Genomic DNA, 19,141 nt, shown 5'->3' with positions numbered 1-19,141 from the left:
ATGCACGGGAGGGAGGGACGGGGTTCAGCACATCCGCACCCCCTCCCAGCCCGGCCGGGGCTGATCTCCTCCATGGAGAGCTGTAAATATTTTGCAAACAAAGGCGCTGCCGCAGGTGCAGCCCCGAAAGGCTCAGGAGAAGATAAAGACGCTGAGCGGCGCATCCGCGGTCGGGACACGCCGGAATTTCCGTGGAGACGGCGGCAGCGCTCTCTGCTTCCTTAGGAACCAAACACTTCATCGGCTTTGAGCAGAGCGGCAAACACGCGGAGATGGGCCCGGACAGGCCGGCCGGGTGTGTCCCAGCGCCGGGGATTGCTCCGGCAGCACCTCAGGGTGATCGCGGGGTGCTGATCCGCGATCCGGGCATGGCCACGTGCGGCGCTTCCATCCCAAAATGGGCAATTTCTTCATTCTGAAGGCAGCAGGCGGACCCTGGCCTGATTAATGCAAGTGTAGGGTGACTTTTACATTGACAGAATAAATGATTTCTCGCTCGTTGTTGCCCCAAACTTTGCTGGGTTGAGCGGCACCCAAAGCTCCAGCACTGAGAAGGGTTGAGTTGAATTGGGATTTATTTTTAGCTCACGGTCTAAACCTCTCTTCCAGAAGCCATTGGCTGGTTATTTTCTTTGCTTGCACTGGGGGCTTTTAGCCTGACAGGTTTTGCAGGACACGGAAATGTTCCTGGTGGGAGCTGTGATGGAAGCTGGACGTGGATCGGGAATGTGGGGCTGGGATTTCCCGAGCGTCCCCCGGCACCTTCCTCCTGCCTCAGCAGGGACAGCGGGACCTGCCCAGAGTGGGGACACTCCCAGGGACACCAGGACATCACACCTGGAGCGCTCCTGGGGACACGGGGACATCGCACCTGAGCATTCATGGGGACACAGGCAGGGCCATCGTCCCTGGAGCGCTCAGGTTTCCCCGGCCCCTGGAGCTGCTCTGCACGAACCGGCGCTGGCAGATCCCCGAGTCCCGGGGCCGGGGCTTTGAGCGGTTCCCTCCCGGCTTTCCTGCGCTGCTCCTGCGGGACCGGAGCTCGGGTGGAGCCCCCGCGGGTCCAGCCCTGGGCTGGGGAGCGCTGCTGCAGCCGCTGAGCTACAAAAAACTGCTGAGAGCAGCAAAAGGCGGCTGCAGGAAGGGAAATGGGAACGGCCGGAGCTCCGGAGGTGCGTTCCCTGTCTGATGTCACCCGCTGGAATCAGCTCGTGGCCATCAAACGTTAGCAATAATTGAAGGATGCTGCTGGGTTTGCTGTTTGCTCATTAAATGGGATTAAAACCAGCAGCCTGGGAGAAGCTGCAGGGATTAAACCCCCGAGAAGGGCCTGGGGGTGTCCCAAACACAGACTGGGGTGGGGCGGGCACCTCCAGCATGAGACACCCAGGGGCAGCACCCCAAACCCCAGCAGGGTGACCACGGGCTCGCTCGGGGCTGTCATTTGTGCCCAAGCCACAGAGGTTTCAGTCCCCACAGGAGCATCCCAAGCCCTTTCCCATCCCCATCTCGGGCTGAGGGCAGCCCTGACTCTCCCCAGGGTTTGTACTGAGGGTGACTGAGGCCCTGCTGGCACAGCACTTGGGAAAGAACAAGCGGGATGATGATTAATAACAGTAATTATTGGGTTATCACTGTTAGGGCAGAGATCTCTCCCTCTGAGGCACTCCAGCCCAACAACCCTTTAATGAGAGGGTGTCCCTGGCTGCCCTGCCCTGCCCTCTGCCTCCTTCCCAGATTAAAACATCTCCTTTACCCCTTCTGCAGCCCCTGCCCTGTCCCAGTGGCAGGGAAAGATGGGAAAGGTGTCAGACCCAACATCCCTGCAAAGAGCAGCCAGGACTAAACATGGTGCTCTTGGTACTCCTTGTTTTTAAAGCTCAGCCTCTCTCCCTATGTCAAAGCTGAACTTAAACCACAAACACCTGAATTTTTCCAATTTCTGCTTAATATTTGCCCGTTTTAAAATCACACACCTTGCCCACTGGAGAAGGGCTGTAGGGCCAGTGTTATTCTGCTTCTCCAATCCCAAAATATTCCCCCAGTGGAAGGCTGGGGTGGATGGCAGCAGCCCCAGAAGAAGCAGAGCTGGGATCTCTGATCATTCCCTCTTCTCCTGCTGCTCCAGGGACATTTGTGATCACTGAGGACCTGGAGGTTGCACCAGGTTTGGTTGGGTTCTCTGTGATTCACCCACAGAGGGTTTGTGTTTCCCAAGGGAAGGGACCAGGCTGAGTCAGGCTGAGGAGTGCCAGGGTGGGGACTCCTTTCCAGAAAGAAAACTCTGATTTTTGGAGCGGGAAATCCACTCTGAGGTGCCTGATGCTCCCAGGGGGAAGGGAAGGGGCAGGAGAGCTGCAGAATCCAAGATCAGGGAGCAGGAACGTGTCTGATCCTTCCTGGGCTCTGTGGCAACAGTGGGATGGGGGAGAAAATCCCTGTGGGACAAGAGGGATGCTGTAATTCCCACTCCAATTCTGGGACCTGCAGGAACAAGGCCTGGCTGCAGGAACAGCACTGAGCAAAGGGAGGATCCTGCTCAAGAAAGGCTTAATAAGCACCAGGAAAATAAAATCTCTCCAGAGGCACATCCAGGCCTCCTTACACGCCCCAAAAACTCCCCATCCCGGGATGGGGCATTTGGGGGCAATGCCCAAAGGCCCCCAACCTTCCTGGGGTTAAAACACAGCACAGGGACTTCCCCTCCACACATCCTTTGTACCATTTTATTGATAATTTTACCCCAAAGCAGCTTCTCCTACTGACACATTCCCTTTGGGAGAGGAGTGAGATCCCTGCTGATCTCCAGGGTTTGGATAAAAGGGCTGGAGCTGGTTCCTCCCCAGCTGTCAGTGTGAAGGGGTGGGATCAATCCTGCAGAAACCCCTGTAAATAGGGATTTATTCATTATTTTTTTTCCCTCCTGGAAACAAGGGGTTACTGTTCCTGGAGGTTCAGGTGGTTGCCCCTGGCTTTTTCAACTCAGTGTGCCAGGGGAAAATCTCTGAAGTGATTTTGTCCTTGATCCACCCAACAGCCTTTTCCAGGGCTCTTTGTGAGCTCAGAGCTTGTTTTTCCCTGAATCCTCGATTCCTCACACGTGAGTTGTGAATCATTCCCACCTGGAATGGGAACGTGGCCCTGCAGCAACCCAGTCAAGGCCAATCCCAATTTTCTTATCGGGAAACAGAAACGTGACCCAAGAGTGGCTCCTAAAAATCCCACCCAGACCTCGGGAGATCTTGGGGATGTTTTGGGAGCCTCTCCCCAGAGCAGCTCCAAGGCTGCCTGGTCACACTCAGGAGTTCATTTGGGAGCCTGGACTTGGTGGTTTTGTGCTCATTTCTGTCACTCTCCTGCCTGCAGGAACCCTGAGCCCCCTGGGGTAAGAACTGGCCAGGAAGGAGCCCTGGGCTGTCCCCAAGGTGAGCAGGGAATCCTCCAGGATTTACAGTTTGCATCCAGGGCCTGGAGGCTCCTGCCCAGGAGGAAAATGTGGGATTCCAGCCAGGTCTGGGGGACTGCAGATGTCCCCAGCACATCCCTTGGGGCTCCATCACGGTCTTGCCGTGTCCTGAAAGGTGCCACAGACACATCCAGGGTGAAAAATCATTTTTCCTCCATTGGAAAAAGTCCAGGGAATCTTTTGTGGCACTGGAACATCGCAGCTCGCTCTGTTTATGGTCAGCAGCTCCAGCCCAGTGCGGGTTTGGAAACATTTCTGGGCAATTGCAGAGAGAGACAGAACAGGAGAGTTTGGTGGGAGCTGTGGGATTTGGGAAGGGGCAGAGGGGAGCAGGGGAGGAGCAGGGGAGGTTTCCATCCCTGCAGGGAGGGCACTCAGCTGTGCTGCACTTCCAGTGTCGGGATTTTTGGTTCTCTTCAAAAGAGCTGAGCAGTTGTGAGTTGCCATAAAGTTGTTTATTGTAAAGGCACATCGGTCTCAAAAGGCAAAGAGTCCCAAGTGTTCGAGTCCACACTAAAGCTTTCAGCAGAGTCCCAGATAAAAGCAAAGTCCCGTTAGAAGCAGAAGCAGCTCCTGGTGCAAGGCCCGAGGGGGCTGCAGCTGCAGCCTGGAGCAGCCTCGAGGGGCAGATGCTCCCTGGTCTTTTCTTCTTTTTCTTCATGTGATGGTAGTGATGATGATGATGATGATGATGATGATGATGATGGAAGAAGAGAGCACTAGAGAGCTCTCACTCCAATTCATGGATTCTTATTTACAAATTCCCCAATGAGCTAAAAACATGAATCTGAAGCATTTCTTCTAAACCTTTTAGAATTCTAGTTTTTTAATACAAAAGTTTACATATAATCTGCACATATGGCCTACCTGTTCTATCTGGAAAATGTAAGCAATATTCTTATTATATTTTTATTATGTCAAAACTATGTTTTGGAGCTCTCACAGAGACTCGTTTTTTAATACTTGTTTTCTATACTGATATCTAGGACTGTGTTTTTGAGCTCTCACTGCAGCTTGTTGATCTCTCTCTGAGGAACTCGGGCCTCTGTTTGTCAGACTCCAACATTCCAGAAGATTTGGGAAAGGGAATTCCAGAGGGAGGAGGCAGCAGGACAAGGAAACCACCACGGAACACTGGGGAAGGTGAGGCTTCTGTGTCACCTGCAGCAGGTGGGGGGACCCAGCAGGTCCCTGCTCTCCCCAAATTTAATGAATCCCCACATTAATTAAATCCTGGAGCCTGACCCAGCACAGAGATGTCAGAAATTCAGGGAGCTCCTGCCCACAGTCAAGTTCAAAGTAATCCCACAGCTCATCCAGGCTCTCCTGCATCACAAAGGATTTTTTTCCCCAAATAATGTCTCTGACAAATAAACTAATATTTTTTGGAGAGGAGATTGGCTCTCTGTTGTTCAGCTCAAGGTTCAGTTCATCACTTTGAGTAATTTCATCCATTTTGAGGCATTTTCCCTCAGTCTTCTCATTCCTATTTCAAGTAACAAACTCCCCAGAGTCTTTGCTGACTTCCCAGCCTCAGTGCAGGGGATTTTGGAGCCTGCAGCTCTTTGCCTTTGTGCAGCACTGAGAACCTTGGAGCCTCTCTGTGTGGCCTGGACCAGCTGAAACTTTCCAAAACACTTCCCCCTTTTGTTCTTGTTTTCTTCTTGTTATTGTCACCTTCAGTCCCTCCCAGGCCAATCTGTTCCCACCTTCTTTTCAGCTCTGGCTTGTCCCTCAATCACAGCTCTCCTGTGCCCTGGGCAGGGAGGCTCTGCTTGCACCACCTTTATTTTCCAAAATACATCTCTGGGCCTCTGCAAAGCCACCCAGGACAGCTCTGGGAGCTCCTTTCAAGGGTGTTTGCAAGATCACAGCTCCAAACCTCCCTCGAAGATGCCACGTCCTCATTGCCATTAATGTTGAACAGTGACCATGTTGTGCTCCTGGGAGCTCTGAGGATCTGCTGACCCAACTGAGGGAGGAGAAACCCCGGGATTTTCCTGCTAGAAACTTCACTGGCTCCTGCAGCAGAGCTGAATCTGTTTTTGCAGAAAACCTGTGCCAGCACAAGTGGAGCAAACCAGGATTTCCACTCTGGCTGGGAAAGCTGCAGAAGGTCCTGCCAAGGGCACCATGGGCAGCAGGAGCTGCACAAGTTTGGTTTTGTCAGGAAAGACACTGAGGGGGACAGGAAGGCAGCCTGGTGTCCCTGCCAGCTCCCAAACCTTCTCCACTCCCTGTTACACAAATGGCAAAGCCAGAGCACGCTGGGGCCTCAGTCCTGCACCCTCAGCAGCCACAGAGCCCAGGCTCCTGCTGAGCTCCAGCACTGGGGCAGCTCCGGGAGCTCTGGGAGGGGTTTGGCTCTGCCCAGGGGTGCCTTGAGTAACTCCTGCAGCCACCCCGGAGCAGCCCAGCTGCTGTTTGGAGACAGGACTGTTAGCAGGGCTCTGCAGGGCCTTCACAGAGCTGTGCCTGCTCTCTGATGTGGTTCCAGGGCAGCAGAGGTGCAGAATTGCTGCTCCAAAGAGCCAACTCCACACCAGCCCCTCCTGCACTTCACAGGGCCAGACAGAGCCACCAACACACCCACAGCCCTGAGTCCCCTGTGGGACACCAACCCAAAGCTCCCCGGGGCAGTTCCTGCCCAGTTCCCCTCCTCAGCTGCCAGCAGTGACATCAGCCCCCACAGAGGTGAGAACAAAAACACTGCACCTTCACCCCTCTGCTAATTGCCAACACCAACAACAGGCACCAAAGGGGCTGGAGAGTTATTCAGCCTCTAAAATTATAATTATAATTATTTCTGGGATGGGACCATGCTAGGAAATTCAAGTTCAAACAGAGACAAGGAAGCCAGGGAAAGCTTTATTAGATTCCAGCCTCACCAGGTGTCAGCAGAACTGTGCCAGGTGAGTTACCAGCATGCACAGGTGGGGAGCAGTGCTGGGCATGCAGGGCAGCAATGGGGCAGGGGGGCTGTGCAGGGCTCTGGGGCTGCCCTGGATGGAGCTGAAGGGTTCCCAGAGAGGGGACAGGGATGGGAGCAGCCCCCAGAGAGGGGCCATCCACTGGAGGCACAGTGAGCTTTGGATCCAGCCTGGGAGGGAGCCAGGACAGGTCCTGGACGCTCCATGGAGGGCACAGCAGCTGCTGCTGGCACCCAGAGAAGGGAAGGGAGGAAATGTTGTCCTTGCAGAGCCCCTGAGGCTCCAGCCCCACACAGAAGCTGCCAGTGCAGGCAGGGAGTGCCCTGGGGAGCCTCCTGGGGCTCCCTGTGCAGGCCCAGGGCTGGACAGAGCAGCAGCTCTGGGAGGAAAATGTGAGAAACCCCTCAGCATTCAGGCTCCTGCCTGGTTCAAGCACTAGTCAAGCCCAGCTTACCCATTTGTTCGGTTTATTTAACTTCAAAGAGGTGCACACTAAAGCATTAAGATTTACTGGTTTGGATTCCTCTCTGTACAAGTTCTTTCAAACAGCTTGAATGCACAAGGCTTTACAGATAGAAGCGCTGAAACACAAGATAAAACAAATCTAAATTCCAAATCACTCCATGAAGAAAAATTGTAGAAAATAAAAAACAAAACAAAAACAAAACAAAAACAAAAAAAACCCAAACCAAAACAACAAAAAAAAATCCAACAAAAACCCGCAGCACTCCTCAGGGAAGGGCCAGACTGCAGAGGAGGGACACAGGGGTGCAGGGCAAGCGCTGGAGGCTCTGCCTGAAGCTGCTCCGTGCTGGCGGCTCAGGGGATGGAGTTCAAGAGATCCTTGAGGAAACTGTCAGGATCGTTGATTTCTGACAAGAGTCCTTTGAACAGAAGAAGACAAGAGAGAAGAATCAGCCCCACTGTTTGTCCTGCCCCAGGAGGGATCTGTGCTGGGCCACGTGTGAGCTCCTGACAGCTGCAGGCTTATTTTAGAGCTGGACACGAGCAGGGCAAACCCTGTTGGATGCATGTGCAGGAGGGACTGAAATGTGAATTGAATGAAACATTAAATCCATATGGAACTGCTCTTGGGCAGCTCCACAGACCCAGCTCTGCTCCCTGTGCTGGGCAGTGACAGCCTGGCCTGGGGCACAGATTGGGAGAGAACAAAGAGCAGCTCCAGCTTCCCTGCAGGTCTTCAACATCTCCTGACTCCTGCAGGCACCAAAATCCTTGGGGAGCAACTCTGGCTGCACCAACTGCTGCCTCTGCATGGTCACATCTGCTCACCACAGACCCCCAAACCCCCTCCAGCTGTGCTGCAGGTGTTTAGCAGAGCAGGGGGGAGGTTTTCCTGCCTGGGGCTGCTCAGGTGAGTGTCCCAGCAGTTTGGGACAGCTCAGGCCGTGGCTGGGCAGCGCTGATCCCTCCTCTCCCTGTCCCATCCCCACGAGCTGCAGCAGTGGCAGGACAGGAATGTTGCTGTCTCCTGTCACGAGCTGCACAAGGCAGCTATAAAAGGGCAGGCAAACACTCACCAGCCACATCCAAAAACTCAGAAAACGTTTCCACTGGCATGAATTCCTCCTGGAAGGTTTTCAGGGCCTTGTCTGCAGCCTCGTGGATTGGCATGTCGTTGTGTCGGATGAACTCAGCCAGAGAGAAGGACCAGCCTCCCTCTGTGTTACTGGTAGGCACCTTCTGACAGGGGACAAACACACCAAATCAGGCCAAAAATCATTCTTTAATTTAAAAAAACTTACTACAAACCCTGGTGCCTTCTCCCATTTCCATCCCTGCCTCTTGCAAACAACCAACAGAGAAAAGAAATTCCCCAACTGCAACTTCATGATCTTTTTTTACAGAATGAAACAAGGTCCCAGGCATTTTCTCACCCTGAGTACTGAACCCTCTGTGGAAGCTGCAGATTTCTCTCTGCCCCTGGCTCCTTCATCACCCAACCACTTCCCTGGCACAGCCTGGAATGTCCTTCCTTCCATTAACAATGAACAGGAAAAATAAGCAAATACACAATACAGGACTGCTGCCAACTGGAAAAGTCTCTCAATTCTTCAGCTACTGAACTTCAAGGGATACAATGAGCACAGGCAGCTTCTTGTGGCCTTTCTGCTTTTATAAGGTACAGAAGAAAAAAGAAGGAACAAATCCTTCCCTGTGAGGGTGGGCAGGCCCTGGCACAGGGTGCCCCTGGATCCCTGGCAGTGCCCAAAGGCCGGGCTGGAAGGGGCTGGGAGCAGCCTGGGACAGTGGAAGGTGTCCCTGCCCATGGAGAGGGGGAATGAGATGAGCTTCAAGGTCCCTTCCCACCCAAACCATCCTGGGATTCTGTGAAGTTTTGTTTCCAAGGATCTTGGAGAAAGGGGTTTCAAATTTTGATTTCTATTTCAAACTCATGTAATTGCTCAGGTAAGAAAGCTGCACTGGAGCTGAGCTGCAGAGCTGTGCTCTCCTTACCTTGAACATGTTGTAAATGAGATCTACGAGGGCCCAGAAGAGCAGCCCCGAGCGGTACGTGGCGTAATCCTTCACTGCCTTGTCTGCCAGTCTGCCAGAAGGAAATCAATCTGCAGTTAATCACTTCATTAGGAGGCTTTGATAACCCACCTGATGAACAGCATGAACGCTGCAACTGCCAGAGCCCATCAGGGACCTGCAGGGGATGGCTCTGAGTGAGCCTTGCTGGCTCTTCCTCGAAACATTGGGCACCTGAGATTCTCTGGGCAGCAATTCCTGAGGCTGGGCATTCCAAACTCCCTGTGCTCCAGCTGTGCTGTGTGACCAGAGCAGGTTTGCCAGTAAAACCTTCTTCCACAGGAAGGAAATGAGTACAGAGGGAACTGGAGGGCTAAGACTACACAGGAAGTCAAGAGCAGAGTGGGATAAAAACAATGTGCAGCCCTTGTTTGTGTGTTCAGTGCTGGAGAGCAGCAGATTCCTGAAGGAATGACCAAATCCAGACCTCACACCCAGGGGGTATCAGTGACACAACAGCTTTGTGCTTCTAACTCATAAAAGCATTTCTGCAAGACTCTTAGGGAAATCTCTTGTCCTTGAAGAAATGGAGGAATTTCCATTTAATATCTCCTTGGTTATTCTCCTGCCAGGAAAGGACTTCTCCTGGAAATCCAGCACCTGGGTTTGGAGCAGCAGGAATGCCCTAAAAGGTGCAGAGCTGTGCTGGGATAGCAGCTCTCAAAGTCTGCAGGATTAATCACAAACAGGTTCTGGCAAGGCACAGCCTCCTGCCAGCAGCTCTCATGGCTTTGGAATTTTCGTGCCTGTGCTCCTCAGGTACATCTGCCCCATCACGTGCTGCTTCCTGCTCAACACTTCAGAGCTTTGGAAAAACAAAAAGTTCTCTTTTATGCACCCAGGACCAGCCCAGCAGCTGCTGCTGCTTCCAGTCAGCAACACAACAGGGGATCCCAACTGAGCCCACCCCAGACTGGGGTTTTCTGGGGGAAAAATAAACATTTTGCTGTCTTATTAAAAGGCTCCATTTGTGTGTGTGCCCTTAAAAGAGACATCTTAGTAGGTGGCAGCCTGCTCGGGCAGCTCAGCTTAATTATTTAAAGGAAAACCAATTAGTAAAGGTGACTAAATTTCCACGGGATGAAGAGCAGCTGAGAGCGAGGCTAATTCTGGCCTCCCAAATACTGCAAGCCAGACTTTTCTTTTCATGTGAATGGGTTTGATCTAATTGGAGTCTGCTCCTTTAATTGAAAACTAAAAGGCCCTTGTGGGTTAGGGCTGGTAGTTACCTTGTGGAGCAGCTGCTGGGTTTCATTCCTGGAGCTGGACAGACTGACAGAAAGCCAGACAGACACTGGGGAAGCTTTGCTTCCCTCAGGAGTTTAAGAAAGGTCACAGTGAAGACCAAAGGGAAAAAAATCAAAAGGGTCTTTTCCTCCCAAATTCCAGATGAAAGCTACACTGAAAAACATCTACAGGATTTTTGTTAGCCAGAATTTGTGGTTCAGTAACGATGAACACTCCATTCAGTTCTTTGGAATCTGTAAATTGAATTTACAAAAAATGGAACAAGCCCAGAACTCTGATCCATTCTGGTAATTTCATCTTTGGGTTTAAATAGGAAGAGTTTCCAAAACAAGGGAGGTGCTGAGCATGTCCCTCCTGGTACCTGTGGTGCCATCACTCCAGCCCTTTCTGGCTGGATCCTCCCCCAGTGTGTGTGACCCTCACTGGCCCAGCTGAGGGCACCTCCCCAGGGACAGGGAATGTGGGATTGGCTGCCTTGGAATGAGGGGATGCAGAGCACCCCTGCACCTTCCCAGATTTACAGGAGGTTTCAGATCATGAGCAGATCCTCAGCTTTTTCAGATGCATGGGGGGTTCCTGCACTGACTCCTGTCCCTTTCTGAGATGCACAGGTACCAGTGAGTCCTTGAGTGTCCAGAACCTTCACCCTGGTGTTCTGAGACTGGAGCTGCTCCCAGACAACACCCTGAACGTGGAATGCTAATTTTAATCCTTTGCATGCAGACATTACCCTGGTGTCACAGCCAGTGGCTTCCTCTCTGCCTCAGCCTACAAATTCAAGATATTGGCACTTATCTGCAGAGCATTTCACCATCCATTGCCCTCTTCCTGATTTTCCACAAGAATAAATAAGCACAGACCTTGGAAATCAGAATTGCCATTTTGCTATTTCTGAGAGGCTTTATCAGAGGGAGGCTTTGTGCTCTCTTAGTCTGCCGAGATTAAAGAAAGCCCTTGAATAAACCTTGACATAATTCCTGAGCACTGTTTCTGAGTGTGCTCCCCTGAAATTCCAAAGATTGGATGCTTTAGCTGGAAGTTCTTGGCTCTGCCTGTTCCAATATGCTTTTATTACTGCCGTGCTTGGGGAAGGAACATCGAGGGAGGGTTTAAAAAGCAGCAAACCCAGCCCTGAAGAGCCCCTGAGCCTCCAGGACACCTCCTGGATCTGTCAGAATCCCCAGGATCCTGCTGGAAATAAGAAAAAGGAGCCAGGAAAGCTTGAAAGCAGCACAGAGATCAAGAGAGGAGCCCCTTTCAGGGCTCTCTCCCTTCTCTAAGATCACTGGTTCATGCTGGGTTTGTGCAACGACAATGTAATGACTTTATCAAACACCTAATTAATGTCATCAGCATAAGAATGCCCTTTAAGGAGACTTAGAATAATAATGAATTGATTCCTAATTATGACAGCTATTTCAAATCATCTTTTCAGAAACTGGAATTCCCTTTTCCTCTCTGAAAATACTGTGCCTTTGTCAGGCAGGCACAGCCACTTATTCTTGTGCTTCAAGTGCCTGACAGCTGCTATTGATTTTTTCTTTTTAAAAAGCAATGGCATTTGACTTCTATTTCTATTTTTCTATTTGAGGGAGGCTGGAGCACTGATCAAAAGGGCCCAGAATGAGCTTCTTTAGGGAGACAAGCAGGGAGTGAGGCACAGCTGAGAGACAGCTCATGGCTGGAGCTACTGCAGTGCTGAGGTGGGGGAGGAAGAAGGAGAAGCATCCTTTCCATTGATCAGCTCATTGATCCACTGCAAGGAACACCCAGAATGAAATGCTCCTGCTCATAGCAGCCCTGGGTGCAGCTGCAGCCACTCAGGGCCAGGCTGGATGGGGCTTGGAGCAACCTGGGCTCTGGGAGATGTCCCTGGGCTCTGGGAGATGTCCCTGGCCATGGCAGGGAGTGGCAGTGGGGGGGTTTCAGGGTCCCTCCCAACCCAAGATTCTGCAGCTCTGCAACACTGAGTGCAGAAGTTACTCAGAGGGGTTAACACCTGGTGTAAACTACACACACTGCCCATAAACTGAGTGGCTCTGCGATGGTGACACAAGTGGGTGTGACAGTGACACGAGTGGCCCTGTGATGGTGACACGAGTGGCTGTGTGGTGGTGACACAAGCCCTGTGACTGTGCCAGTGACACGAGTGGCAGTGTGCCCGTGTGCCCAGCCAGGGGAGGGCACTGACCTGCTGGCCCCTCCCGGGGACACCACGCGGGCGTGGGCGGTGACGAGCAGGCGCCGCAGGATGTCCCCACGGATGGCTCTCCACCTCTCTGGGGGACAGATGTGCAGGGCCAGCACGGTGTAGTAGTGGGGCCCGTCCACCTCGAAGGCGCTCTCCACCCACTTCTCCCGGGGCTGCTCCAGGAAGCTCTGCAGGTTCTTCTCCTCCCGCGACGTCGCCCGGGTGCTGCAACACAAGGAAATCCTCAGAGGCTGCCCCAGCTCCAGGGGCTCGGCCTCTGCTCCCCAGCAACTCTGGGGTGCTGCATCCTGCACAGGGAACCAGCTGGGCACCACCAGCTTCCCCCAAACTCATCCCTGGGTGAGGATTTACCCCCAGTGGGCACCACCAGCTTCCCCCAAACTCATCCCCTGGCTGAGGACCTGCTCCCAGTGAAGCAAACACATTTTCCTTGGAGGTGTGGGTGGCCTAGAGGTTTGCCAGGTAGCTGTCATTGCCCCAGTGGGAGACAACACCACTGTAGAGGTATTTTTCCCTTTTTTTGATAAAAAGATTGAGCCAGGCCAGCTAGGCCAGGCACTGGAGTGGTGCCATCTCCCGTGGGACACCACACAGCCACTGGATCCATTGATACAATTCCTCTACTGCAAAAGCAAGCCCTGGGAAGATCCAGGCCAAATTCAAACCCAAAAGACACTGTACTTTACTGCAAGCTTATATAAATATTTTATCATTTGCTTCCTTTCCCCAAGCGCTCCAGTGCCCCAGGAGTCCTGACACCCCAGACCTGACAGTGAAAACCATGTGTTACAGGAGGTTTGGGAAGCTGCATCACACTTCACCACATCTGTGGCTCTACTGCACCAGGCAGAGGCTGCCAGCCATGTCAGACCCTTGATTTTTAAGTGTGATAAACTCTCCCTATCAGGCATCAAGCAGCATCCCAGCAGATGAGGCTGTCAGGGCTGTGTGACCTTTTCATCTGCTAAAAGATGCAGCTGGGAGCCAAGCAGTAGCTCTTTATTTTCCCCATTTAATATTAAAAATTCTGTCTGGGAAGTACAAGGCCTTTTTCCACGTCTGCCCAGTGGGTTCTGGGCTCTGTGGTGCCAACAGCAGCCTAACAAGATGAAACAAATAGTTCCATTTATTTGTCTCCCAAAGGACTGGGAAAACAATAGCACAGGGATCTGGAGATAGATATTAAAAACAAAAGACAAATTGTATTACAGCCAAAACCTTGATTAGTTCCAGGCGGGAAAGTGAGAGGGATTTCACTGCACTGCATTTGGAGTGACCTTGGTGTGTATTTTAATATTTATACCCTCATCTAATTAGAATTACTTACTAATATCTAACTCCTCAAAGAGAGGATATACATGGGCATCCCATTTTTGCAGGATCAGAACCAGCTCATGCATTCCAAAGCATCTGGGTGCCTACGGATGTGGCCACATAGCCTCAGTGCAGTGTCAAAGCACTGCTGCTTATTGGTAAAAAATAATAATGGTAACCCCCCAAAAATTTAAAAATATCAGGAAAATCTGATGGACCTGAATCCTCCTCCAGGATGGCAAATCTGGAACCAAAACTGTGTTATATAAACACTGAATAAAATAATATCAGGGTTAACTTTTCAACTAACTATTACTTCATCACAGTGTCTTTTCTGCCTGCTCAGGAGAAAATTAAGCTGGCAGGGTTTCTTTAGTGTAATAACCCCGTTGCTCACCCCAGAGGTAATAATTACATGCAGAATGGAAAGAGAAGCTAATTCCCAATTGCTTTTACTCAATAGGTTCCCTGTTATCCAGCATGTCCAGGCTTCACTCCCAACAACGTAAATCCTTAACAACCACTCAGCATGTGCAACCCTGTTCCTCCTAAAACTTTCTGTGACTTCCCCTCTGTGCTGCCCGGTGCAGAAAGCAGAGGCCAGGGCTGGGGGAGGCCAGGGAGGGGGCACTGACGTGTTGAGCACGTAGAGCACGGTGTGGATGATGTAGGGGATGAGGTGGATGTTGCTCTCGCGGCCGCCGCCCCCGGTGTCGATGCTGAACGATTGCTCCATGGCGAAGCGCAGGAACAGCAGCTTGATGTCGTGCACGTTGAGCTGGTACGTGGGCTCCCTCTGCCCCGTGCACTCCTGCAGGTAGGTGTTGTGTCTGCAAAACAGCAGGGAGCCTTCACAGAGCCCCTCCTGCCACAGGATCCCAGCAAGGATGGCACAGAAAAGCTTGGAAGAAGGAACAGGCTGCACAAAGGCAGCCCCGGCTACCTTGGAGTAACCTCCCCAAAGGGAGGCTTTCAACTCACTCTGGTAAATCCAATTCCATCTGCAGATATCTGTCCACTCATCAATACTGTTTTCCCATGCCCAGGACATGGGATACAGCTCCCTGGCTGAAATGCTTCCAGGATGTTCCCACTCTTAATTCCACAGAATCCCAGAATGCTTTGGGTTGGGAGGGACATTAAGGATTATCCAGTCCCACCCCCTGTCAGGGGCAGGGACACCTTCCACTATGCCAGGGTGCTCCCAGCCCCGTCCAACCTGGCCTTGGACACTTCCAGGGATGGGGCATCCATAAACTCTCTGGCCATCTTGTGCCAGTGCACACCCCTTCACAGGGAAGACTTTCTGCCCAATACCTGACCTACACCTACCCCTGCCAGGTTCAAAATTTCTAACGTGATATTACAAACCCAGCACAAGGTGAACCAGAATCCTGACAGCAGCACCTCCATCTGCTCCAGACAGGTGCTCAAGTACCTCAGTACCATCCAAGAGAGGTCTGGAAATCTGCACCAGGGAATCCACCGGTGTCAGAGGGTTACTTTTGTACAGCAGGGGCTCACCGGGCCACAAATTAATCAACACTGCATCTTCAGCAGTGACTGGAGGCTAAGGAGGCTCTGAAACTATTTACATTAAGCCAAGGAGCAAACAGACACCTGCACTTTTTAAGGAGATTTCACTCTAGGTGGTAGAACCTGAAATAGCTCCGTTTTACCAAGATTCAGCTGCACCACCTCTGATCCCAAGATTTCAGAGGAGTGTGTGGCAAGGATCTGACTCACTCAGATGCAACCACCTGGGGAAGAACCTGTCTGTACTCACCGTGCCAAGCACGTGGCAAAAGCAGACTCTGGCACGTGGGGCCCCCACACTGGCAGGAGCCCATTGCACTTGGTGTTGGCATTTTGCAGGGCTGCACTCTCCCACTCCTCACGGCCCCGAGCGAGTCTGCATGGAGAGAGAGAGCAGGCAAATCATGAGGATGCAAGCTTTTATCTAAGGAAACATCCCAAAAATGACAATTCCACAGCTTCTCTCAGTGCTGGACTTGGCAGAGTCCAGACGTGAGCAGACTTGAAGCAGATCCTGACAGAGATGCCCATGACTGAAAAGTGACCAACAACCCGGCCCACCCATGCCGAGTTCCACAGTGATCCCAAAGCATCTGGAGAGGGCTCCAGCTGTGGGCAGCAGGTACCTGACAGCTGCCAGGTGGCAGTCGTAGTGCACGATGTTGAAGTGGGACACGGTGCTGTAGCCCTGCTGCTTGCGGGGCTTGTTCTCGAACTCCTCGAGCGCCACGCGCTTGGTGAAGGTGTAAATCCCCAGCACCTTGGTGGGCTGCAAGGACACACAGCAGGCTTAGCAACCACTCTGCTCTGCAGCAGAGCACACTTCCTGCTCTTTCCACATCACACTGAATTTAACCTCTCCCAGTCCCAACCTCAAAACTGATCCTGTGTTTTTCCAGCTTTCACGGAAAACACACTTTCACTTCCCAGCCACCTCTGGAATTACTGATCTCAAGAACCAATCTGAGGCTTCCTGATCTTGTGCAATCAGATACTGGCAAGTCCCCTTAGGAGCTGAGAGAGCTCTGAAAATGTGTCTCCCTTCACCTGGAACTTGAATCTTCCATCATCATTACCCAGAACTTTTAACTCCCACTACCCCAGAACTTTTAGCTCCCACTACCTGGAACTTCTAGCTCCCACTACCTGGAACTTCTAGCTCCCACTACCCAGAACTTTTAGCTCCCACTACCCCAGAACTTTTAGCTCCCATTACCTGGAACTTGTATCCCTCCCGGCAGATGCAGCACGTCAGTCCTGGTTCCTCTATCAGCTCCTCCATCTGTTTAAGCAGCGCAGTCTTGGTCACCACCTGGCCCTTCTCATTTGTCTGCAAGACAGAAAAGCTCAAGCAGGTTAAAACGAATGACAAAGCACACCATGCCCACCACTGGCACTGCAATGCCTATCCCATCTCCCAGCAGCACCAGGCAAACATGGGGCTAGAGGTCTTGCAATATCCATCAATAAATCATTTTATACACCTCCTACTGAGGCAGTTTGAGCAAGGCAGGAAGAACAGCCCCTAAAGGAGCAGAGCACCCAGCCATTACCGTCATGCCCAGGGTGCCCAGGGCCTTCTGCCTCATGGCCATGGCCATCCTCTTCTTCTCGGCGCGCGTCTCCTTCCGCGCGGCGTCGATCTTCTTGTTCACCTCGGGGTGCTCCCTCAGTGCCTCCAGGAGGTTCTCTGCCAACGTCCCAATCCCCTCATCACTCGACACCTGCTCCAGTTTGTGCAGGTTGGTGATGGAGTCTGTTCCTATTAGCACCTGGTGGGGATGGAACACAGCACTGCTCAGGAAAAGGGGACTCGGGACAGTGACTGTCCCCTCTAACCCACAGGGACAGCCGGGCAGAGCACTGAGCTGCAACAAGTGCTCCTTCCTTTGTTAAGGCTTCTGGGCCCTAAAAACTGTGTGTGAGACTGGGGCACTTTGCCTCTCCACTGGTCATTACCAAGAGCTCAGATGGGGATGTTGGATAAAACATTTATTTTGTGGTAAGACATTTTATTGATGCCTTCAAACACCAACAATCATGTCCTGAGGAGTTTATCAATCATTACCTTCTCTTCACATTGGTTTGTCAATCTCACACCACACAGCAGAAGGAAATACTGAAGTCAGGATCTCTGACTTTTCCAGATGATGCCTGAAGCTGCCCAGCAAGGCTCAAGGCACCAAGACAAAGACACGAAGTCATGTTCCCAATCTTGTCACGGGACATACAAAACTAAGAGGATGCTCTGCAAGGGCAGAACTTGCCCAGGGAATACCTGAACAGCTTCCATACCTATGCCTACTTTGAGATTCCCAACAGGCTTTCACAGTCTATAACAGGTAAGCTCAGGAGAACTGGATTTTCTCTCTGCTTTATCCCCCTTCAGACTAGAACACCACCTTCGGCAGAGAAAAGCTGTGAGCCAAACTGTCAACAGCCAACAAAAACCAGTGTAGAACCAACTCTTAGAGGGATTCATTCATTCACTCAGCCCAGAGCAGAGTGGCAATGCAGGCACATCCCCTGGCCTCACCTGTGTTGCAGGGTGCTGCGTCGCAAGGCCTCGGAGCAGGCGCAGGATAAAAGGAAGTGCAGGTCGAGATAAGAACCTCTTCCATATGTCTGCATCCAAACTGCATGGAAAACAAAAGGCAGCAGCTGAGGGGAGTGTCCCAGCCAGCAGCACGGCTCCAGGCTGCAGGGAACACTCCCTCCCCCGTGTTTCTCATCAGCTCATTAATGAAGGGACAGTCACACTCCCACGTCCATGCTGTGCACAGCCACAGTGCCAACTCTGAGCCTGGGGATTTGTGTTCATGAGTTGGCCACCAACAGCAAAAACTCTGTTGCTGTGCAACAGAGGGGAACAGGCAGGGAACACAAGAATTGAGATAGCCAAGGAATCAGCTTGGATGGGTATCAAATGGGAAGATTTCGGGCTTTTTAGTTCATCCCTATAGGTGCACTGCCTCACCACACCTCTGCATCACAGCTCTGAATGCTCCTGAATGGGCACTTGTTCATGGATTTCCTGGGAGACTGTGGTGATGGGATGAGGAGGATATCCAGGGCAGTCACACACATTAACCACACACGTTAAATAGTGACTCTTACTTCTTTGCACTGGGAATGTGCTTTTTCATGTAATCCAGAGCATTTTGTGTAATCCCCTTCTGCAGGATGAGATCCTTCAGCTGATGGCCGTTGCTGTTGTTCTTTATTCCTGCTGCTATTTTACAGAAGCAATCCAGGAAAACTTTATCATCTCCACTGTGCTCCTCATCATACCTGAACAGAGAGAAGAAGTGGTAACTCTGCCTGTAACTCTCATTGACATTATCACTGAATGATGTATCTGCCCCAGCTCAGAGACTCAGAAAAGCACTCAGGCCCCTGTCACCTCAAAATACACTCTCCTATTTCTCGAGCTAGAGCTTACACATTTCTTTCAAAAATAGCTTAGAAGTGAAAGAGGAAATGAAGCTGAAGCCTGGCATTACACTGGAGCAGCACCAACGAGGAAATAAAGGCAGAGCCATGCCAGTACAACCCATTTCAGGAGCTTTTAGCTGAACTGTGCCAACGTACTTATCAAAGTTACAGTAGGGCTTGAAGCGCTCCACCAGGATCTGCATCTTCTCCATCTCCCCGAAGGACAGGTAGGGGATGATGCGCAGCAGCCCCTGCAGCACGCTCAGGTTGGAGCGCACAAAGGTGCTGTTGATCTGGTCCAGCAGCATCACCAGCTGGTCCTTGTCCCCCGTGAGGAGGAGGTTGCCCTGTGAAGGAAGAACAGCAGGATTTACACTCAGGAATCAATCTGCAAGAAAATTCTCACTCTGGGAGTCAGTGGACTCCAGCAGTGAAGGGGTAGTC

General features: G+C 51.7%; 1 protein-coding gene across 6 annotated transcripts in view; it reads right to left on the bottom strand.

Annotated features, from left to right (window-relative positions):
- Nucleotides 1-6,846: 6,846 nt before the first annotated feature.
- Nucleotides 6,847-19,141, bottom strand: part of UBR4 (ubiquitin protein ligase E3 component n-recognin 4) — an 81,473-nt gene continuing 69,178 nt past the window's right edge. For 5 of the 6 annotated variants that reach the window (XM_088178963.1, XM_088178965.1, XM_088178966.1 and 2 more), the window contains 12 exons: nt 18,854-19,044; nt 18,380-18,553; nt 17,799-17,898; nt 16,816-17,034; nt 16,479-16,592; nt 15,889-16,031; nt 15,513-15,638; nt 14,362-14,556; nt 12,392-12,616; nt 8,875-8,965; nt 7,938-8,100; nt 6,847-7,280 (listed from right to left, as the gene is read on the bottom strand). In XM_088178963.1, coding sequence (XP_088035089.1) covers nt 7,216-7,280; nt 7,938-8,100; nt 8,875-8,965; nt 12,392-12,616; nt 14,362-14,556; nt 15,513-15,638; nt 15,889-16,031; nt 16,479-16,592; nt 16,816-17,034; nt 17,799-17,898; nt 18,380-18,553; nt 18,854-19,044 — 1,806 coding nt within the window. In that variant the 3' untranslated portion in view covers nt 6,847-7,215. The remainder of the gene's footprint in view (nt 7,281-7,937; nt 8,101-8,874; nt 8,966-12,391; nt 12,617-14,361; nt 14,557-15,512; nt 15,639-15,888; nt 16,032-16,478; nt 16,593-16,815; nt 17,035-17,798; nt 17,899-18,379; nt 18,554-18,853; nt 19,045-19,141) is intronic. The other variant, XM_088178964.1, reaches the window with a different exon arrangement.

This window comes from Sturnus vulgaris, chromosome 25 (genome assembly GCF_052056855.1).
Source record: "Sturnus vulgaris isolate bStuVul1 chromosome 25, bStuVul1.hap1, whole genome shotgun sequence".
Lineage (NCBI taxonomy): Eukaryota > Metazoa > Chordata > Aves > Passeriformes > Sturnidae > Sturnus > Sturnus vulgaris.
The sequence above is the reverse complement of the archived record's forward strand: the minus strand, read 5'-3'. Positions and strand labels throughout refer to the sequence as shown.